At 38.7% G+C, this 24365-nt stretch overlaps 1 protein-coding gene across 36 annotated transcripts in view; it reads left to right on the top strand.

Annotated features, from left to right (window-relative positions):
- The first annotated feature begins 4674 nt into the window (after positions 1-4674).
- The window catches only part of LOC117289582, a 101362-nt gene continuing 81671 nt past the window's right edge, over positions 4675-24365 (top strand). For 31 of the 36 annotated variants that reach the window (XM_033770741.1, XM_033770758.1, XM_033770759.1 and 28 more), the window contains exons 1-8: positions 4675-4875; positions 12061-12183; positions 13041-13421; positions 14734-14976; positions 17337-17588; positions 18779-19030; positions 20098-20349; positions 20860-21111. In XM_033770741.1, the coding sequence (XP_033626632.1) occupies positions 4815-4875; positions 12061-12183; positions 13041-13421; positions 14734-14976; positions 17337-17588; positions 18779-19030; positions 20098-20349; positions 20860-21111 (1816 nt within the window). In that variant the 5' untranslated portion in view covers positions 4675-4814. Of the gene's footprint in view, positions 4876-9548; positions 9595-12060; positions 12184-13040; positions 13422-14733; positions 14977-17336; positions 17589-18778; positions 19031-20097; positions 20350-20859; positions 21112-24365 lie in introns of those variants that run through there. The other 5 variants (XM_033770743.1, XM_033770770.1, XM_033770742.1 and 2 more) reach the window with 4 other exon arrangements.

The following is a 24365-nucleotide window of genomic DNA, read 5'->3' on the forward strand; positions in this document are numbered from 1 at the left end:
TACATGTTTTAGACAGCCAACACAACAATGCGTACTGTCCTCCTGTGGGTAAAGGCATGGCACCTTTGGTAACCGTCAAAGACCAGTCTTCTCACTTGGTGTATCTGCACATGTGTTTAAAATAACAAACCTGTGAAAATTTGAACTCAATTGGTCGTCGAAGTTGCGAGAGAATAATGAAAGAAAAAACACCCTTGTCGCACAAGTTGCGTGCTTTCAGATGCCTTGTATTCGAGAGGTCTCGAATTCAATTCAAATATTTTGGTGAGAAATTATACTACTCTCTCAAAAACTATGTTTACTTGCGTTTCTCACAATGTTTTATACTATCAACAGCTCTCCATTGCTCGCCAAGTAAGTTTTTCTGCTAACACTTATTATCAGTGTCCAGTGCCAGATAGACCTTTTCACATTGTCCAAAACTTCAGGGTCGGAACCCCTCACACACTGTACACATTTAAATCCGCCTCCGATCCGGGTAGCATGCTTTAGCCGGATTTAAATCAACCCTGGCAGGGACCAGGGTTTAAAATCTCACTCCGGATCAATTGCATTTTTTTCGGCGAGACCGTTATACGGTTCACGCATTAGCCGGTTCCAGTAAAGACCAGTGTGAATGTTGCTAATTATCAAAAATAAAGGAGCGAGGCTGAAACAGGAAAGGACGAGTAGGCCTTTTAACGCGAAACTTTAATTCTGTATACAAGTCTGTATTCTGGGTTCTGTGTTTCTATAAACCACAAACAGTTCGATTCATTTGCTATTCATTTGCAAATTGTTTACCTTATTATAATATGGAGAATGGTGGGTGACAGGATTCCTTACAAATATTAGTGAATTCATGTGTGATTAAACACTTTATACCCAGGTCATTTCGGTGTAGACTATTGACAATGTGATCATTGGGCCAAAACTTGTTTTTAGCTATATGTTTGCCTTCCTGCATGGTACAGTAAGCAATGAAGGGGTGCCTTAACGTGTCTTAATATAGCGTTGGGGTGTTCTAACTTGTATGACAGGCAAACAGCATGACAGACATGAACGTTGTCATTAAATCAAGTTTGTGAAAAAATAGAGTGATGTGAAACAAGTACATAAGCGACATGGGTCATGGCCCTATTTTTGGATTAGCAGTCAATGTCTGTGGGATTTGTGGTACCCAATAGGTATCGGTACCGCTTTGTTACACATGTTTTGTGTTGTGCTAACAATAGTACAGTCCAATTCTTTTGCATTTTTTGTTTACATCATTCGTTGTTTAGACAAGTTCACTCTAGTTTTTAAACTTTCAATAAATACACCCAAACAACTATTGTATAAAATTCAATTGGTCGAGTTTTAAAGAAAGAAAAACAAACTGGGGTAAAAACATGGACACCATGGCTGTTGTACCGTATATAGATATCGAAAACAAATAACACAGCAATCAAACCATTATGGTGTAAAAAAAAACTTATTTCCACCAAACCAGTTTGGTGTTATTAAAACAAACTACGATTTTCTCTTGTGTAGGGCCTATATATCTGAAAGCCAACACATGATATAATAATTGTCGATTTTTTATTATTAAGGGTAAACACCAAATTATACCCCATTGTAGTGTGGTAATCAAGCAGTTCCGAGGTGTTTGTGTTGAATAAAAAACTTCAGATATCGTTTCCAGAAATTGGGAAAAACAACCAATGTTCGTGTTATTTTAGGCTGTTGCCTTCATAATCCCTTTTCATGCTTTACAATAATCGATCACAAAATCACACCATGACTCATGGTTCTTTCTTTCACATGAAATGAACCTGAACAGGAGGCCCTACACTAATGCCCATGAAAAAGGTCGTCTACGGTGAATAATGTGCAGTTTCAAAGTAGTGTTTTTGTGTAAATTTACATGCGAGATTTGCATCCAAATAAAAACTATTCCGCTGCAAAAAATGGTGTGTTAAAGTAGACACAATGGTTGCTGTTACATAGTTATGTTAATACCGTAGAGAGAATTAAAATTCAATTGTGTTAAAGGCAATGGACACTGTTGGTAAATGTCAAAGACCAGTCTTCTCACCTAGTATATCTCAACATATGCACAGAATAACAAACTTGTGAAAATTTGAGCTTGATTGGTCGTCGGAGTTGCGAGATAACTATGAACGAAAAAACACCCAATGTCACACGAAGTTGTGTGCTTTCTTATGCTTGATTTCGAGACCTCAAATTCTAAACTTGAGGTCTCGAAATCAAATTCGTGGAAAAATACTTCTTTCTCTAAAAACTACGTCACTTCAGAGGGAGCCGTTTCTCACAATGTTTTATACTACCAACCTCTCCCCATTACTCATTACCAAGTGAGGTTTTTTGCAGATAATTATTTTGAGTAATTACCAATAGTGTCCACTGCCTTTAAATTAACACATTTTTTATACAAGTTTGTGTTATTTTAACAACCTTAATCATATGATTGTATTATCGATCTATAACGGCACGTGTCAATTCGAACACCTGAGTTTTTGCAGTGTAGTTTTCAAAATCCCATTTTGAAAAATCCCAGTTTCCTAAAAACCCATTTTCTCCAATACAAAATTATTACATAATAGACCTGTGTTTGGAACTGATGACTCAGTCTCATTAATAACGTGCCACACAATGGCATATGATTCGGGAGAAATAATCGTTAGGTAACAATTTTGGCCGAAAAATCAGCACAACAAAAATGGACCCCAAATTATGATGATTAGAGTCAAGCCTCGATTGTCATCTTTTCTCCAATACAAAATTATTACATAATAGACCTGTGTTTGGAACCGATGACTCAGTCTCATTAATAACGTGCCACACAATGGCATCTGACCCGGGAGAAAGGGCCGTTCGGTAACAACTTTGGCCGACAAATTAGCACCACAAAAATGGACCCCAAATAAATTATGATGATGATTAGAATCAAGCCTCAATGATCATCTTCTATTAGACCCTGGATGGACATAACAGGGATGACCTCGTCTGAAAAGGGTGTCTTCTGAAGGTCCTTTTTATTGCTGTTATTATTATTTTGCAGCCAACTTTTGTCATAGGCCCCTATAGACGATGTGACCTGTGACATAACATGTTTACGAAAGAGCCACAGAGTCTGGACTTTTTGCAGGCGTAATTTTTTTTGTACATAGCTCGATGGAAGAAAAAATACAATCTTATATTTTATGGAGATTGAACTGTTTAATTCTTATCAACTTTTGATATGATGAAGAGGGGCACATCTCAAAACTTGACCAGCTTTTACTTTCTTGGTTCAATATGGAAATTATGACACAAAATATCAATTTTCCCATATTGACCAGTATATTGCCTGCCAGAATACTGAAAGAATGTACAAGGTCACACATTATTGTAAACATGGTTCACAAGATCTATAGACTGGTCCCTTGTCCTTATATCCGCAAGGATAATGAAATGTGTTAGCTTTATATGATACGTGTACGTCGTTTTTAACTGTGAATCTCCAGAACCATGAAAGTCATGTGAAAATTATGCGAGGTCAAAGGTGATATTGTGCATAAACTCAGATCTCTGGCAAAATTCACGAGCCTAGAAGTGTGACGTCAGATGTTCAGGTTTAGGATGAACCGTGTCACAATAGCCGTATCCGAGCTTGATTTTGACAATGTTATGTAAATCCAGTCCGTAGTTTCATAAATATGCTTTCTTTGCGTTTTAGGCTAAACTCCCGGTCAGAATTGACCCGGATTCCTGTAAACCTGACCCACTTGTTGGTCAGGCTGACGATATTTTGTTTATATATATATTGTTTTTATGGGGTTTTATTTTTTTATTCTGCGTCGTTGCACTGAGTTCGGGTCATCTGACACAGAAATAGAGGGCTTATGGGACACAGTCCGGACCCGGGAGTTTTCTAAAGAGTGTGGTCAACAGTTTCCGCTTACTTGGTCCGTTCGGAATGTCGGTGCCACTGAGGATTGTGAGAGAAGAATAATTTTACTAAAGTCAAGGACGCGCATAACAAATATATGAATATTTTCGTGAAACGTTAAGCGTTTCAATTTTAACGAAATATAATATGCACATTATGGTAACGACAAGTTGAGACAATGACAATTAATGTGTAAGTGCATAACCCATTGTTTCGTGACCGTTCACTTAAATTACGTTAATCACATCTTCCACTTAGCAAAATACATGGAATAGTTTTGACTATAGTCGATCGACTTGCCTCAAATGAAAAACAGAGCATGTGTTTGATTTAAATGGCAATTTGACGAGTGCTCTCTGTTTATTTTACGCGACTGCATTTTTCTGTTCGTGACAAAATTTGTATTTGTCCTGAAAAATTGTTCAACTTTGCGAGTCATTGACGAAACACCTAGAGTTGCCGCTGGCAACCCCCGCACAGTGCAAAATGTACAGCCTCGTTGGTAACAATAGGCCTGTACTAGTCCAATAGAGTAACACAAAACACCACCGAAACTGCCTGAAACCTTGACCAGAAAAAAAGTGCTATTCGCAAAAGGCATTGGAGCGTATCCCATATAACTTTTTGTACAATGTGATTTTTTTTATTAGTTGTACGATGGATGGGGTTGGGCGAGCGAAAAGGAAAAAAAGTGTGAGACGCCGGAAAGTGTGTACAGTAAAAAGGGCTTGGCTCGCACACATTGATTCACAGTCGTTTCTCGCTAGCGCTGGTTGAGTATCGACTTTAGAAAGTCTGCGTTGTTTGTTCGACACGGAGTGTGGTTCGTTTCCTCGGCGCATTTTAGACGGGAGTTTTTGTACGGGTTCTTTTGGTTCATTCCGGGGGCAGTGTTCCAATCATGGAACGTTTTGCCGTGGTCGGTTTGGTGGTGATCCTGGCAACGGGTGCTTTTGGACAAGGTGAGTTAAAAAAAATATAAAAAAAACTTTTCAAAAACTTTGGATAGCACAGTTTTAAATTAAATCAACACAGCAGCGCGTTAACACAATAATGTTCATTCGCATGTTATAGACAAAAGTCAGAAACTTTATGAGTGAGTCGTTACATTGTGACACTTGATGACACGAACCACTAAAGTGCGCATGATTATTTTTGCACTATTGGACAAGTTGAGTTTTAAACGCCAGAGTTTTTCAAACACTTTGGTAAGCACAACTTCAAAACTACAGAAGCACGTATACGCGTACGTACTTAAGTCATTTTGCTGTCAAAAGACACCATAATTTCATTCGCATTTAGACAAAAGTTACAAACTTTTAGAAATAAGTTGTTAATTGGTGAACATTGATGCTCATGTACTTTTTATTTTGTAAATTTTACTTGAACAAAATTTATACATGAAAAAATCGGAGCAAGTTTTAATTTGACGTTACATGACTTCAAAATAACGTGATGTAACTAGAACGGTAAAGCTGCACGTTACGCGAGCAAATACAGAAAATTGTGTCGTTAAAATCTCGTTTAGCAAACCATTACGTCAGATACGTTCCGTACGTGATGTGAGCATAAAATAAGCCTAAAGCGATGGCATCACTAGAAACAACACCATTAATTTTTGGCGTTCACGTTCACGTGTTTTCTCGAGTAACGTAGTTAAACCTCCCTTATTTATACATTCGCTAAGGGTAGTTTAATGATTTCACTTCAAAAGAAATGGACCAACTCGTTTTGTGTTTGGCGAGTTTGATTCATATTTGTATACTATTATTATTTTAGCCTCTATAGCTGTAAAAAAAATTATCGGCAGAAAATGTACGGCACTTTACCTGGCAGCTGTATAGAGCGGTCCTACTACTTGCTGTCAACTCGCCGACTTGCCGTCAACTCGCCGTCAACTCATTTTCGTGCCGTCAACTCATTAAATTTACATGAAAAATTTATAAATGGGACACGGAAGTGTTAAGTCTGGGCTAAACTACATATTTCTCATGGTTTTCGGTCAAAATTCATTCACAAAAACGACTTTGTGTTGATAAAAAAAAAGTACCAATCATTGACATCTTGGGCCAAGACTAATCAATGTGAAAAAGCAAGATGGCGGCCGACGGTTTTGCTGTTTCGAGATAATTTTTTCACGAGAAAAAAACTCAATTTTTATTCCGAAATATGACCTAAAACTTTCGCGAATTCTCTTTGAGCTGATACTTTACAGTTCTATGTTTCTTTTGTGGATTTTAAATGTATATTGGAGGAGTTGACGGCGAGTTGACGGCAAGTAGTAGGACCCGTATAGAGTGCCACGTAAAGTGTTGTAAATTTCACGGTGGAAGTTTTGTTAACTACCCCTTTAAGGCACAATTTACAAAACTTCCACCGTGAAATTTACGGCACTTTAACCGGCACCCTAGCTGCCAGGTAAAGTGCCGTAAATTTTTCGGAAATGTTTTAAAATCTTCCATGACGGTGACAACCATGAGTTTATATCTTTGGTGGATATGACCATGAAGAATGTGGTCACAAAATATGCCTATTTAAATTCAGCTAACAAGTATTATGTTCCACTCACACGCCCTATGCCTATGCTCAGGTCAAAGGTTTGGTAGAACGTATTACTTTATGAATATAGACAAGCCAATAATGAAGGGCAGATTATTATAAACTGCCATCCATTGTGTTCCAAAGAAGAAGGTAATCCAACGGCTTTCTTAAATACTTGCCGACGGGGTTTCCAAAAACAAAATTTGGGTCAATAATCTTTTCAGAAGTGTGTAAAAACCTCAGTCATCCACTTAGTGCCACGTTGAAGAGCGACTGAGTCCGGGTCAGCGGATGAAATTACAAGGTTTTGTAGTTTTTAACAAAGAAACGGGGAATAAGGCTTCGACCTTTGTAAGAAGCAGGAAAACAATATACGGTGACCCTGTGAGATTTCTATGTCTCAAACGGCCCGTTATTGTAAACCCAAATGAAAATCATTGTGACACATATCCAGCATCACGCGAACTGTCCTTGACTTATTAGGTTTTAAAATGTAGTTAAAAAAGGAACAGTACACGGGCGTGATTTTTGTTTAAGTTAAAAAAAAAAAACAGTGTCACATGGAGTCTACAATTTAAAAGGTTGTAGGCCTATACGCCTTGTTCATACCACCGTATATAGATGTGCTGTTGAATTGTAATGATTGTTCATTCTACCATGGAGGTCACTGTTCCATGATTCTGCTACACTGGTTGGTACTGGTTTGGTTGACAATCGTCCTCGAAACTGTTTCTTTATGAGAAAACAAAATAACAAATAACAAATAGAAAAAGCGCACAAACACACAAACCCCGAGTAACAAACGAGTAATGGTAAAACACAAAGTAACATAGAGTATATTCAACTATTGGTAAAGTTGATAAGTTCCCCCACGTATGGTCTCCCCTTGGAAACAAATCACATCATATAAATACATGAAATAAAATGATAATTATCTTGAAATAAATGTGACCCTTGAAAGGTGAGCACAACTCGGCCAGTAATTATTTAAATTGATGCTCACACAGGATTTGCACATATCTTACATACGGAATGGTTGTCGTGGAAAAGTTGGCATGAAGTTTTGCTTTAAATGCTATAGTGTTTTTAGAAATGAGTAACATGTTCAAAACCTGATTATTATTTGAAAACAAATTGAACAATGGGCTTTTCATTATCGTTCGCGACCATGACCATACAAAGTGCGCATTCCGCCTAATAGTTAAAAGTGTTGTCTACGTGACGATTGTTGTGTATTCTCACTACGAAGGCAACTCCAAACCGAACCATATTTTTTGTTGGTTCTCCAAATATTGTGCCCCTCTGCTGGGCAATAATTATATGCATGAAACTATGTACAAATAATAAACCATTCTGTGTTGCCGAAAATTGTGATATCCAACTCATTCATGTTTAAAGAGACAAGGTTTTTGTATAGATTTATTATGATGTCTTGTCCCAATATATAGGACTGTCGTTACAAATAGTTCAGTCACATCTTCTTAGCCCGCGTGTGTATACTCTCTGATAAAAGAGTGAAAACACCACTCTTTATTTCGAGTTGTCCCCATTGGCTCTTCAAAAAGAGTGGTGGTTATTTCATTCCTTTTTTTTTTGGGGGGGGGGGGTCACTGCAGGACAGAGTGACCAATCACTCAAATAAGACGCAAACCTCAATCTAAAAGAGTGGAAGACCACTTGATCGAAATAGAAATGTTCCTCGTGGCTCTTCAAAGAGTGTTTTTTCACTCTTTTGCATTTTAGAGAGTAGGCGTGTAAAAACATGTGGAGCGCCTGTTCTTTTCGCGATTCTGCAGCAGAGCAAGATGGGATAAGACAATTAACCGTTAGTCGTATACATGTATAATATGATATGAATGAATGCACTGCGAACAATAGCCCTTTATAGGCTATAGGGCTAGTACCCCTTTCGTGTAGTCATATATCTTTACAAGTTTGGATGATTTTGAGGAAATCTAGAGTAGACGCCTACAAAGGCAGACTATTGTAAAATCGCACGTCTAGCTGTTCTTCACTTTGTACACGTGATCCCATTCAAATGAACAAAACTAATTGAAGCTTAGATCCAAGCCTGAACATCTGACGTCACACTTCGAGGCTATCCTTCCCCTTGTGGTCATAAGCCCTTGTTGTTCAAAGAGGGCGCTGTTGTGTCCATGTGGTCCATGTCTGTAAGCTGAATTTCTAAAGTAAAATTGTAAGAACAAGACATGGATCTGACAATCATCAGCACGGAGGTCAGGTCAGGTTGTGTTGTGGCGCTTCAAAGAAAAGAACACACAATCATCCAGAAGGACAAATTCCCCAAGTCACCAGTTAAAAAAATTACTTCAAAGTGTAGAGTCTCTTGTTTCCAGTGCTAGCTTGACCACCTCCAGAGTCCATGGCTTGACGCACAGCGTGCATAAAACGATCATGAACTACCATGGAACTACAGACACATGAAACGTTTGAGGTATTACAATTTTGAAAAATATGGACAATATTTTTCAATAAAAGATTCTGCAGAATTGAAGAACTTTCGTTGCTGATTAAATACTGTGTGAGGACGAGTTCTGTGTGAGTAAATCCTAAATATTGTTACACTCAAAGGACTTGGTGAAGTTTATCAATACGCACGACGTCTGACGACACTGGTATTCTTTCGGATACTTATTGGTGTGTGTCTCCTGGTACCATAGTAAATTTTGTATGTAAAATGTATTGATGTCGTCAGGGAGCCAGTATCAAAGTTTGGCCAAAGATTTTGCAGACGACAAAAAACACAAAATACTGTCATTGACCGCCAAAAGTGAATTATGACTGGATGTGCAGACGTGGGCGCTGTTGCTATGTGTGAAAAGTCGCCAGGGGCGGGCCGGCCGGCTAGCTCTCTCTACACTCTACACTCGGCTAGATGTTTTGTATACCGCCCATGACCGCCGCGCTGCGGCCGGCCGGCGCCCGCCCCCCCCTGTCAAAACTATGCTCAGTGCCCGCTGGTAGGTAGTGCTAGTTTTCAACTGTGTGACGACGTGTTTGCTTCCTTCCTGCTCTTGCACTTTTTGTTCAATATTTTTTGGGGGATTGACGTCCAGGAGATGAGTTCCACGCACAAGTTTGTTACGTCATGCATGGAGGTCCACGGCAAATACAACGACGTACGTATTGTTGAAAACCATGGAATGGATGTTGTTAAAATGTTAGAGCTAATCGTATTCGTAGCTTGTCTTCTGGTTCTGTCAAGTGTCATGTCTGCCTAAAAAAAAGTGTAATTCATAAGAAATGTAGGAAGATTATTCATGTTATTATTATAACTAATATAATAAGAACGTCAGAATTTCCAGAAAGTGTAACTCAGCCTCAGCATCTCAGACAGAGGACAGACAGAGGAGTCAGATAAACATGCTAATTTGTAAATATTATTTTTTGGTGGATATGTTTGTAATTTTTTTGTTTTACAATTCCTGCGAGTGCGATTTGACTTTCGACGTCACAAATTTGCATCCAATATTTAGTTCGGAACTCGGAAGAGTACCGTAGACGGTGTTCTACTTTTAGCGAAGGCTGAAGTTTACGCACAAGTTTCCTCGTGTACCCTATATTCACGCACTGAAGACTTGAGATAGAATTTTAGTTTAATTAACAGAGTCAAGAACAACTTTGAGCTTTATTGTTGTTTGTCCGATGTCAAAGCCCACCTGAGACAGTGAGAGGAGAATTTCAAGCCTGCAGAACGCCATCGAAGCATAATGGAGGTTGTTGTCTGCAAACGACCCCAATTTGTTGGCATACGTTTTGGGTCACATAAATTCACGCACTTGTTTTGAAACATCACTATTAAGGGGTCCCTTTCTATGCCCGTTTCTTCTGTAAACACTCGAGTCCATGCGGCAGGGAAACAAGTAGGCCAAAACTGTCAGTCAAAACTATTAACCCAATCAATTGTTGGGTTTCTACCGCTACCAAGTACCAGGCTAATTAGCTGAACCCCCATCTTACAGTACACTCGGCTCAGCCTGTGGTGAAGCCATCAATTTACAAAACGAAGTTGTACAACACTAAAAATAAATGCTGTTTTTTTCATAGTTGGGCCTAATTGTATTAGCTATAAATAACAAATTATGAATAATAAATTTACTTATGGAAAAGTTTCCGTATGGCGCCACCACTTTTTCATTCGATATGAAATAATATAGGAACTTATTTACCTGATTGATATATCCCTTTTTGTAAAACTGAGTGAAAAAGTGGTGGCGCCATACAGAAAGTTATCCTTTTTTTTCAATAACGCTTCTGTTTTTTTTTTGTTTTTTTTTTTAACCCTCGTGCAATTTACAATTAAATTGTAATTTCTGGAAATTTGCCTATAATGCGCACGTCCACTTCAACCTGCCGCTGTTGTTTGTACCCCCTCTGTTGTCATGTAAAAATCATGCAAAGAACTTTCAGGGTGTTTTATAAGTGTTTTTATCAACCATCTTAGCTAGGATTATTTTGTGTTTAGTCTAAATGAAAGGTAAAATAATGTACTAAAATTATACATTATCTAAAATACCAACCAGAAAGGCTACGATTTGTCCCATCTTTGCAGGAGGTTGAAGAATGTTGTATAGGCCTACTTTCATTAAATAAAAAATTATGTCATTGCGTATTGTAAACAAAAAGTTACACGGCCGTAAAGGTGCCTGCGGGAAAATTTGTAACGCGCAGACTTGGGAATCCGGGGATATGCAAATTCCCTTGCTTTGCAGGACAGATTGAGAAAATTAGTTAGAATATTGTTTTTAAATAAAGTTGAAACTAAACAAAAGGTGAATATTGAATTTTTGTCAAAAAGTCTCGCGGCTGAACAGACACCCAAATCACATACCCTCATACATGTACATGTCATGAAGAGTAAAAAATGCAATGATTTTCCCATGTATTTGTGTACAAAAATCATGCTGCTGTAATCCAGCAGAGCCCACATGGCCCATGTAGGCAGGGCATCCAATGACAGGGTACACCACTTGCGCGTGAGGCCTTAAATGGAATGCACCATCTATATAAAGCCAACATCATGAATGCAAGAGGTACATGTAGATTACCCATAAGGTTTATCGCGAATAGCAAAATATCAAGAAAGGGTACTGTTCAACCAACACAAAGATATAGGCGATGCGTGCACGATTCGTGCATGACAACATACACCGTATAGCAAACTGCCCCATCTGCCTACCCACAACACATTGCCGTTCTGAATTGCGATAAACCTTATCGACGTCATACACTGTAGGCCTACGCGTACCACACAGCGCACACGTTTGGATTTTAACTTACACTACTGATGTAGGCACTCTTTAGGTTTAAAAATAATCCTTGTGCAAAATTCTGATCAAAATCAATCAATCAATCATTAAATTTATAAGGCGCTAATCCAACAGTCGTTGCTCATATAGCGCCGTACAGTCAGACAGTAAGCTTTTAAAAAAAGTTTTGAAATTTACTAATAAAGTAGATTGCCTGATGTTCTGAGAAAGATAATTTCACATCAGTAGTGCTGCGATAAAAAAGATCATTTACGATAGCCTGTTTCATGATTGGTCGTGGAGATGAATTTTATTGTTACTATTTTCTCCTTACAGATGCATGCAGTTCTAGTCCTTGTGCAAACACGGACACTTGCCATCTTAGAAACAGTCCTGAGGGATATGTTTGCCAATGCACTATACCAAATCGGAGTGGGTATGACTGTAATACACCATCAGGTGAGTGTCTTGCTGATGTGCATTTTTGTTTTCAATGGATTTCTAATGCTGAACCACTGCATGCTGAACCACTGTATGATGATGGCTTTCCCCAGCCTTCACTTTTATGGCCCTTGTTGAAACCACAGCTTCGGCTTTGGATTCAGTTTCAGGCTCCGTCCTCTTGTCTGAAGCCCTGCGCGTGCACGTAGACCGTATTGAATAACCCTTTTTTGGCTATAAAAGTCACCATATTGCGTAAGGTAAACCATGGGCATCTGAACGCGGCCAACGCGTACATCAATGAAGCACGCAGCATTCCCGGTTTGATTTCTATGCCACTTGCACGCACACACGCGCAGTGACGCCATCTTGTAGGGCAATATTTGAACGATGACGTCATGTGGTGTTTGTATTTTTTGTGTGTTTGTTTGTTTGTTTGTTAGGGTGTTGGTTGATTTGTTTGAGGTGTTTGCTTGTTTGTTTGTGTGTTTGTCAGTTTGTTTGTTTGTCTGTCGTGTTTGGGTGTTTGTTTTTTGCGTTTCGTTTATCCGTCTCGTTTTTATGTTTGTGTTGTTAATACGCATTGTTTTATAATTTAAATGATCTTATTATTACCTTCCATTGTTTTGTAAAGGCATCCCAGCCTACAAGCTTTGCTTTAATGGGCCATGCCTCCATACAGTTTTCAGTCTTGTAAAATCCTATTGCTTGTATTGTATATTGTGTTTGTATGGAAATAATGTTGTTGATTGATTGATATTCAACACAGTCTCTGTCACAAACTTTCAACTAAGAAATGACAAAATCTGTTGAAACATTTATCAAGTTTTAACAATGTTTTGTTTTTGTTTTTCAAATGTTGTTCCCACTTGCAGACAGTCAAGAGGTGTTCACTTGTTATGGCACTGATTGTAGAACTGGGAACTTTAGCAGTAACAACTACCCAAACATCTACCCCAATCGCTACAGAGCACTTTACCTGATCTACGTGCCAGGAGCAAACGGATTCACGTTCACCTTTGATTCACCCTTTGCAATTGAGATGAACAAGGATGAGTTGTACGTTGGTGCAGGTCTGAATGTGGATTTTCAGGCTATCCAGACTGACATGGTCAATGAAAATGGTGATGTTTTCTTCTTCCAAGGCGATCAAGCCCCTGCTCCTTTCACGGTGACAGGAACAGACACAATTTGGATGTACTTTCTCACTGATAAGAACATTCCCCAACAGGGTTTCCGAGTGAGATGGGTTGTCCGTAAGTCCTAGAATGTTTAATTTGTATTTTGCATTGTACACAATTTTGTTAAAGGAACACGTTGCCTTGGATCGGTCGAGTTGGTCTTTGAAAAGTGTTTGTAACCGTTTGTTATAAAATGCATATGGTTAGAAAGATGTTTTAAAAGTAGAATACAATGATCTACACAAATTTGCCTCGAAATTGCGTGGTTTTTGTTTTATTTTGTGAACTAACATGGTCTGCCATTTATGCGAGTCAAAAATTTGACTCCCATAAATGGCCGACCGTGTTTGTCGATGAGGTAAAAGTAAAACGACGCAATTTAGAGGCATATTTGTGTGGATCATTGTATTCTACTTTTAAAACCTCTTTCTAACCATATGCGTTTTATAACAAACGGCTACAAACGCTTTGTATCTAGACCAATTCGTCCGATCCAAGGCAACGTGTTTCTTTAAGTTCTGTAATTTACAATAGGAGACTTTTGAGACACTGGCGGCAGCAGAAATAGGGGGCCTGCTTTGCCGCTCTGAGCATGCATGCACATGCTCAGTATTGCGTGCAGAGGTCTAACACGTGCACTACTGGCGTGAACTGTGAAATAGGACCGTCCAAAAGTGTCCCGTTGATGTGGGTTTGAATTCTGACTAGGGTGGTTAATTAAGATGCTATATATGCCATTGAAACCTGATACCTAACTATTGGATGGGGCATAGCATCAGGGGTCTGTCCAGTGTGTACTATAGGGGATTTTTTCCAAACCTCAGTTCAGGCTTTGGCTCCAACTTAAGGTTCCTTTTGATCAAGAAGCACCGTGGAAAATGCACACACAGTACTACACTCAAGAATTGTTTTCTTAGGCCCGAGCCGGCTTGGTAATAAAGAGCACAAGATCAAAAACAAATTCCCCAAAACCTTTAGTTAGCGGTTATATCTGACTTGCTTATTACAGCAAGCACCCTTGTTTTCTGGGTTAGTTGATACAATGTACGTTACTACATGTACATTGTTCATAAACGGAGCTTTATTCACAATTTTTTTTTGACCAATCTTAATTGCTTAGCAAAGTGTGGTGTCGCAATACAAGACACTTCGGTGATTTTGACACATGATGTCAAATCTTACTGTAAGGTAAGTTCAAACCCAGGCTGAATACTTTATTATTGCAAAGGCAGGGCAGATTTTCTTCACTGAGGAGCACAGGCTCTATGATGAAAAGTAACATTTCAAGGGGTGAAAGCAGTGATAAGGGGCATTGAGGCAATTGCTTTTGTTGCCTTCTCAGGTTATCAAGCTTTGCATCGCTGGGTTTTTTTCTGTTTGATTGCAGGTGATAATTCACCTCCTCTAATCACCGGATGTCCAGGGAACCTAGATTTGACAACCACCAATCCGAACGGTGATACTGTCACATGGACACCACCACAGGCCACAGATGTTAACATGTTTAGCACATCGGCAACACATCAGCCTGGGCAATTTTTTAGTCTTGGCACTACGCAAGTTACGTATACTTTCACGGATACTCTTGCACTCAGTTCAACATGTGTCTTCACTGTTACTCAAACTTTCCGTAAGTATAGTTTTCCATTCAAGTACACCTGTCTCATAGTTGCTGCAGAGCCGCACAAAACCAAATTCTGAATTAACTACATGAAAATTTCAAAGTCTGAAACAGTTAGGAGCGACTGTTGTAGTCGTTCTGAATGACTCTGAAGCGCCTTGGTTTCAGACATCGATCTTGTCATGAGACGAGCCAATGTCCATTCACTGGTTTTACAGAAACTTCATTGGTTGCCAGTACAAGAGCATATACAGTTCAAAATTTTACTTTTAACATGGAAAGTACTTCATGGATTAGCACCAGGCTATCTCAATGAACTTATTTCACAATACATTCCTCAACGCAGCCTCAGATCATCAAACAAGTGTCTTATTGTGACACCAAGGACACACACCTCTTATGGTAATAGGGCTTTTTCATCTGCAGCACCAACCCTCTGGAATACTCTACCAATAGTCATTCGCACAGCTTCTTCATTAGACACATTTAAATTGCAACTAAAAACCTATTTGTTTCCTAAGTCACTTTAATTAGGCACTCTTGTGATTCTTTTCTTTGTATAAACTTCTTTGTTTCGGTTTCTTTTCCTCTCCAGCGCCTCGGATTAGTTCTCTAGATAGATGGCGCTATATAAATGCTTATTATTATTATTATTATTATTATTTATTATGTTAAGTTCACCTGTCTGAACCAAAATTTATTTGGGTCAACCTAGAGTTGCTCCAAATCTATTTGGTTCCTGATAAAAAATGAAGACATGTCAACAGAAGAGAAACAACAAAGTTGAGGAAGAGAGTTAACAATAAAGTGTTCTTGGTATTGATGTTTGTTTCTTTAAAAATCAGGGCCCAATTTTCAATGGCTCTGCTTACCATTTATAACCAAAGAATCAGCCCTTACAGAAGTAGAGAATTATGCACTTACATCAAGTAAACTTGATTCAAGTGTATGTCACAGGTTAGCAAGGAATTTCTCTTTGCTACTCAACTAGTGCAGAAATTTGGCACTTGCACAGAAAGCAGAGAATAGTGACTGCAAGCGCAGAATTCAGCGGTAAGCAGAGCGATGAAATTGGACCCTACCAAATTTTCAGAATGTATTGACAGATTAAGTTTTAAAGATGTTAAATATGCATGGGGGATAAAGAATATCCATTTTGGTTTTTACCCATATACACCGATTAGGGAATAACAGTGTTCGTACCCGGTCTTCACTGCGTGGTAATGACCGCGTTGGTGGCTGGCGCTGTTAACGACCGAGCCAGGTCCGTTAACAGCGCCAGCCACCAACCAAGGTCATTACCACGCAGTGAGGACCGGGTACGAACACTCTTATTCCCATTAAAAAATACCTTTTTTAGCGAATAAAACGGCTACAATTGTCCAAATTTTGTAACTTTTCTCTCGGCGATACTTCCAGACATGTTCAGGGGCCATATTGGAGCTTTTGATGGTTCCCATCTCTTTCGTGCGTTAATCACATTACTGATCTTTGAGACCAGTGACTCTTTGAAATAATGATCTGTTCAGCGCCTTCACTGGGGTCTAGGGAGGCAAATGATTGGACGATAGCTGTTCCTTGTGCATTAAAACGCGCGCATGAGCTCGGCGTCAGTTTATACACCTCGTACATATTACATGTGCGCACTCAAAATTGATACATTTTCAGCGTAAGTGCGCAAAGCTGCAATGAAACTAACAGGGATATAAATAAGCGTGCGATACAGTGCAATGCACAAGGTTTACACAATGTATGCTGATTTAGTGGCCACTTGTTCGCTATTTTCCAAAGCCGGTCTTTATACCACCGTTAACACTCCCACACGTGACCGGGTTTTGACCAATCAGAGACTTGAAACCGTCGAAGGTATTTATTAATGTGTGTTAGCAATGTATACTCGGTTCTTACTCGAGTGCTGTGAAAAAAATCACAGGCATATTACCCGGGTGGGATTCGAACCCAAGACCCTTGCAATTTTAGAGCAGTGTCATACCAAGTAGACCATCGAGATTGCCCGGTGGCAGATGAAGTTGTCTCTTCATGCATTGGTTACAAAAGCATTAATTACTTTTGTGAAAGTTCAACAACATTTTGATACTGTACACTAGGTTTTTGTTGGGTTTAAAGCTAATTTTATGCTGTTATTTACTTGAATAGTTTCTCCACTTGGCACCTGGCGAAGTTTACCATTGTTTACTGTAGAGAAAAAAATTAGAAAATAAAATAAGCTGTTGCAAACTGCTCACCAATCAAAGGAAAAATGCAAAATACTGTTAATGTGTGTTATGTTGTCAATTAGCTTTAGAGAACAGAATCTATAATGCATTATCAATTATGGTAAATTCTAATTCATTTTTTCAAACTTACAGTTGACATCATACCACCGGTAGTAACATGCCCAGAAAACATTGCCTTTGAGGTTCCCTTTGGTGCTAATGGCAGGCAGGTTACCTGGCAACAACCCACTGTCACTGACAATTCTGGAAACTTCTTTTTTGTGTCAAGTTCCAACAATCCCAATGACTTCTTCTCGCCTGGCAGTACCATAGTAACATACACCTACAGAGATAATTCCAACAACCAGAATAGCTGCAGTTTCACAGTATTGATTACAGCTGCAGGTAAGCCTAAATTGTGTTAATTGATGCTTAAACTACGTTTTTGTTTTGCCCTTCCATCGGCTTAGTCCTTTAGCGCACAGACAGGATCCTGCCAACATTAAAGGCAGTGGACACTATTGGTATTTACTCACAATAATTATTAGAATAAAACCTTTCTTGGTGACGAGTAATGGGGAGAGCTTGATGGTATTAAACATTGTGAGAAACGGCTCCCTCTGAAGTGCCATAGTTTTCAAGAAAGAAGTAATTTTCCACGAATTTGATTTCGAGACCTCGGATTTAGAACTTGAGGTCTCTAAATCAACCATCTAAACGCACACAACTTCGTGTGACAGTGGTGTTTTTTCTTTCATTATTATCTCGCAAGTTCGATGACCGCTTGGGCTCAAATTTTCACAGGTTTGTTATTTTATGCTTATGTTGAGATACACTGACTGTGAAGGCTAGTCTTGGACAATTACCAATAGTGTCCAGTGCCTTTAATGATAAAGCCTGTTACCTAAGGTGAATACTGCGGGTACCTGGGTACCCATGTGAAACCCTGGAAAAAGACCACTGTAAACAAAGACATGCCATGAGCGTTCGTATACAAGTATCATACAATTGTGATCCAGTGATTCCTTTATGGTTAGACTGCTACAAAAAAACTTACAGAACTTAATACACTCTTAAATTCAGTTATAAAAAACAAAACAAAAAACAAAAATACTTTTTGAAAAAATATGGAAATACTACCTAGTTCAAATACATTTGTTTTGTCAGATCATGCATCACTACTTTTGCGTCCTTCTGAACATTTTGTGTCCTTGGGTAAATCAAGTCTCTCTAAGGGTTTATGTTCTGTCCTTTCTTAGTGACCTCTTTTTCAGTGTAAACTTGTAAGTCTGCTCTTTTTGAGGAACTTGTACGCAAGGCACTTTATGATATTGATACTGTACACTAGATATTTGATGGTTTTTAAGCAACATTTTGTTGCAGTAGTTTACTCTGGCACCTGCCCAAGTTTACCCTTGCTTAAGGCTTACTTAAGAAACAACATGACAGAATCTATGGTGAATTCCAGCAACAATGTATGATTATTTTGTGTGTTATTGATTTACCCTTGCTTACTTCAGAGAACAATATGGCAGAATCTTTAGTATGACAACATTCATAGTGAATTCTAATTTATTTTTTGTTTTAACTTACAGTGGACAACATACCACCAGTAGTAACATGCCCAGACAACATTGCCTTTGAGGTTCCCTTTGGTGGTACTGGCAGGCAGGTTACCTGGCAACAACCCACTGTCAGTGACAATTCTGGAAACTTCTTTTTCGTGTCAAGTACCAACAATCCCAATGACTTCTTCTCAGTTGGAAGTACCATAGTAACATACACCTACAGAGATAATTCCAACAACCAGAATAGCTGCAGTTTTACAGTATTGATTACAGCTGCAGGTAGGCCTTTATTGTGGTAATCGATTAACTAGGCTACTGGTTGCATTTTTTCTTTGCCCTTCCATCTGCTCGGTTCTTTAAAGCACAGACATGTCCCTGCCAACATTCAAGATCTTGTTCCACTTTTGTATTCCCTGATTGAAGACTGTTTAGTGTACTTGTTCTACCTTTTTCATAAAGAGGCACCATTTAATTTTTTTTTTAAATCAACAATGAATTGCATTAAAACTTGGCCTTTTTTTTGGGGGGGGGGGTGGCTTCATTTGAATCAGAAGCACAGTGACATAATACAATTTTATTAGAGGACCTGCGTCGTGCTTCCCAATCCATGTCCCCCCTATGGCCTCTCCCTCGTTCCCATGTATTGTCTTCCCACCGCCCCCCCCCCACCCTTCCTTCTCTCATTTTCCATCCCCCTTTCCTTACCAAGTCATCCTTGGTTTATTTTCTGTTTTGATGTATTGTTATAATTCCTGTGTATTTTAAAGCTATGTATTTGTGCCATTTAATCTTTTTTATTATTTGTTGCTGTTTTTAATTTTCTAGGGTTCATGTATGTTCTATTTTTAATAACTGTATTCTAATGTGCAAATCGGGAAAGTGATTTTCATGCGGGCATGATGAATAAAGAATTGAATCGAAATTGAATTGAATTGAAGTCTCAGAATTTGCAACTCGAGACTTCAGTAATCAAGTCTGATTCTTTAACTACAGTTACTCAGTTCTGGCAGGTGCATGCAGGGTTAGCTACACATGAGAATGTGGTTATCATTTCGTAAGCAAGAGTATTTTCAAATTGTTATGCAGACATGATTAGACTGCATAAATTAATATTTTAGCTATTTATTTAGTGAAATAGGCAAGTTTTTAGTGTCACTTTCAAATACTTGTTAGACTTCTCTTTGTATCCTATATAAAGCTCATTCGATATTGATACTGTACACTACATGTAGAGGACGGATTTTTAGCATTTTGTGTGTGTTAGTTTACTTGAAAGCATTCTGGATTACTGTAGTGAACAAGTGACAGAATCTATAATGACAAATTCATTTTGTTTTAACTTACAGTGGACAACATACCACCGGTAGTAACATGCCCAGACAACATTGGCTTTGAGCTTCCCTTTGGTGCTAATGGCAGGCAGGTTACCTGGCAACAACCCACTGTCACTGACAATTCTGGAAACTTCTTTTTCGTGTCAAGTTCCAACAATCCCAATGACTTCTTCTCAGTTGGAAGTACCATAGTAACATACACCTACAGAGATAATTCCAACAACCAGAATAGCTGTAGTTTCACAGTATTGATTACAGCTGCAGGTAAGCCTAAATTGTGGAAATTTATGCGTATACTACTGGTTGCATTTTTTCGTTGCCCTTATAGGCTAGGTCCTTTATCGTCTGGACAGGACCCTGCCAAATTTTCAGATCTTGTTCCACTCTTCTGTTCCATTTGTATTATCCAACTGATATTGTGGAGATTCTACCACACAAAAACTTGGACAGCTTAAATTATGTCTTTCTGGGTTTTTTGTTCTGTCCTTTTTTAGTGTCCCTTCTTCAGTGTAAACTTGTTCGACTGCTCTTTTACAAGACGCTATTCGCAAAGCTTATTGTGATAACGATACTGTTCACTATGTGCTTGATTGATGAGCTTTAGGCAACTTTTGTTCAGTGTTTTGTGACAGTATTGTTCAAGAAATTTACTATCGGTATCACTGCTTGGCAACTGCCCAACTTTACCATGGCTAACTTTAGAGAACAAATGACAGAATCTAAATTGTAACATTAATTATTGTGAATTTTAATTCATTTTGTTTAAACTTACAGTGGACATCACACCACCGGTAGTAACATGCCCAGACAACATTGCCTTTGAGGTTCCCTTTGGTGCTAATGGCAGGCAGGTTACCTGGCAACTACCCACTGTCACGGACAATTCTGGAAACTTCTTTTTTGTGACAAGTACCAATAATCCCAATGACTTCTTCAACGTTGGAAGTAACTTAGTTACATACACCTACAGGGATGCTGCTAACAATGTGAACATCTGCAGTTTCACAGTATTGATTACAACTGCAGGTAAGCCTAATATTGTGGTAATTGATGCTGCTGGTTGGGTTTATGTTAGAGAACAAATGACAGAATTTGTTGTAATATCACCAATGCTGAATTCCAAGTCATTTTTGTGTAACTCACAGTTGACAGGACATCACCGGTAGTAACATGCCTTGATAATTTTGCCTTCGATGTTCCCTTGGTTTTAGCAGGCAAGCAGTTTACCTGGCAACTACCTACCGTCACTGACAACTCAAATGTCTTCTAAAGTAACTAAAAATGTATAATCAAAAGTGATCACCCTTACCCCCTCCCTGAAATTTATGTTCCTAAAAGAAAATTGCAAGCTTTAAAGTTTATTAAACAAGCAGAAATCTTTCAAATGTTTTACTAATTCCTTGCTTCACTGAGCATTGTTCTGAAACTTGCACCTTTCTTCTTTGTCTTGCCTTTTAAAGTGGATGGTATTCCTCCAGTGATCTCTAACTGTCCAATGCCTATTACTGTGAATGCACCTGCTAATGCTGGCACAGATCTCCCAGTCACTTGGGTTCCACCAACAGTTACAGATAACAGCGGAATAGTTATTCCAATTGTGATATCGCACCAGCCTGGTGATAGGTTCCTTGTGGGTCAAACAACTACAGTTGTATACATTTATGCTGATAATGCTGGACTAACAAGCGAATGCCGAATCGATGTTACTGTTGTGCCATTCGGTAAATATTGCTGTTATACAAATGAGTTAATAGTGTGATATTTGTAAATACCCTTGATGGTGTCCACACGAAAAAAGGCTTCCTTTTTTGTTTAAGTACATGTAGTTGTTTTTACAAACCACTTCTTCTCTGACAGAAAATACTTGTGGAAGAAAATATCGAAAGGAAATTTCAAAAGCCATAATACATGTAACTCAAAAAATGTATGATAAAAAATAATCACACTCCCATAAAAAATTTGTATTCATATAAGAGAATTTGTAAGCTTTGAAGCTAATAAAAACAAACAAAGATCTTTCGAAAATTTATATAAATTCCTTGCTTTATTTAGCCTTTTTTTTCTGAAAACTTGCAACTTTCTTCTTTCTCTTGCCTTTTAAAGTGGATGGTATTCCTCCAGTGATCTCTAACTGTCCAATGCCTATTACTGTGAATGCACCTGCTAATGCTGGCACAGATCTCCCAGTCACTTGGGTTCCACCAACAGTTACAGATAACAGCGGAATAGTTATTCCAATTGTGATATCGCACCAGCCTGGTGATAGGTTCCTTGTGGGTCAAACAACTACAGTTGTATACATTTATGCTGATAATGCTGGACTAACAAGCGAATGCCGAATCGATGTTACTGTTGTGCCATTCGGTAAATATTGCTGTTATACAAATCAGTAAATGGTGTGCTATTTGTAAATACCCCTGTAGATGGTGCATCAGTTGAATCATTTGGTACATGTACCTGGGCCCAATTTCATGGCTCTGCTTACAGTAAGCACAGAATCGGCGCTTACGGAAGCAAGGAATTCTGTGCTTACGGCAATCCTATTTCATGGGGCAGCGGCAAATTTTGGCTTCTGCACGTCAAACTCCACATTACAAGTCATTACTATGCTTCTACGGCTAGCGCAGCTATTCGGTGCTAGCACAACAAGCAGGGAATCTTGATCGCAAGCGCAGAATTCGGCGGTAAGCAGAGCCATGAAAATGGGCCCTGTTGAGTTACTGGGGTAGGAACCTTCATGTTAATGTCGTCTGTGGCGATTGTGCATTCTTGCCCAGTAAACTTTTACATCTGGGGGGAGGGGAGTTCGGTGCTCCAATCCAGTAGTTTGATATTTTGAACTCTTGTCTCAAGACTTGGTTAAAAATTAATTCTAAAAAAATTGCTCTGTTGAATTTTTTTTTTTTTTTTTTTTTCAAGTGCACAACATCTTTCTCTTGCTAGGTTTTTAGTGGATCTTTTTCATTCAGTCTTCTCAGAGTGTCCCTTTTTTATTTGTTTTAACTTTTTTTTAATACTGTTGTAAGTGCAGCTTTTATCGCCGGCACGGAGTTATGATTCACGCCGGTTAAACACCAGTATAGTTATTCCAATCTTTGTATCAGGTGATGGATTTCTTGTGGGAATGACTACAGTTTTATGTATTGCTAATCATTCTGGACTCTTTAAACAAGTTGCTTTTTGATGTTACAGTTTTTCCGTTTGGGATACAGGTTCCTTAAAAATGTATTGACTTGCTTACGATAGCAATGTGGGAGGTACATGTAGGACTACGTACCACATAATGTACCACATAATGTCGCTTCAGACTTAACTTTTTTTATTCTGTTGTGAAATATTGTGAATACTTTGTACTTTTCTGAAGACAATACATTTGCTGTCATCATCTGAAAATTCTGTGGACCAAATTTTATGGCTGAACTGACTGTGGACTTCTGAAATTCTTGCTTGCACCATTCTCTGCTACAGGTTTATTGCCAAATTGTTGCACTAGCTGGTTAAAGAAAGAAGGCTGTCAATTAATATGAAACTGCAGACAATCCTTTGTGAACAGTTGAAATATACTGTAAAAAACTATTTGACTTCACACAATAAGCCTTTTTGAGGTATGGCGGGCGTGATATGAGTGTACTCTTTGGTTTGGGTGTGTACACACAAATTTACCCAAACCGTGTAGTGTTGTAGCATTGTGTCCGCCATATCTCAAAAAAGGCTAAAATACTTTTAAACACAACATACAGAAACTGGGTACAGTATAATACACACCCATGCAACTCTACCAACATGATTGACATGGGTGGCTTGTGTGTAAAGCACTCGCCTCCCACTACTATGGTCCTGGGCCCAATTTCATAGAGCTGCTAAGCACAACAATTTGATTAGCATGAAATTTCTTACTTGATAAAAACAGGATTCCCAACCAAATTTCCATGTGATTTTCATGTTTTTTTTTCAAGAAAGAAATTTCACGCTAAGTAAATTTTTGTGCTTAGCAGCTCTATGAAATTGGGCCCCGGTCTGATTACCAGCAAAGGCCATAAATGAGTATGTGTATAGGTTTCTTTCTCATCATGCCGTGGGTATTTTCTCTGGGCCCTCCAGTTTTTCTCCCTCAGGAAAATTCAAGCACTGTTGATCTCAGGCTGTGCTCTGTGATTATATACAGTTCGATGTGGCTGGCTGCAGAAGGCATTTGCATGCCTGCAGCTTCAGCTTAAATCAGGGCCCAATTTCATAGAGCTGCTTAAGCAGAACATATTAATTCAAAATTTTCTGCTTAG

Source organism: Asterias rubens, chromosome 4 (assembly GCF_902459465.1).
Source record: "Asterias rubens chromosome 4, eAstRub1.3, whole genome shotgun sequence".
NCBI classification, from domain to species: Eukaryota; Metazoa; Echinodermata; class Asteroidea; order Forcipulatida; family Asteriidae; genus Asterias; species Asterias rubens.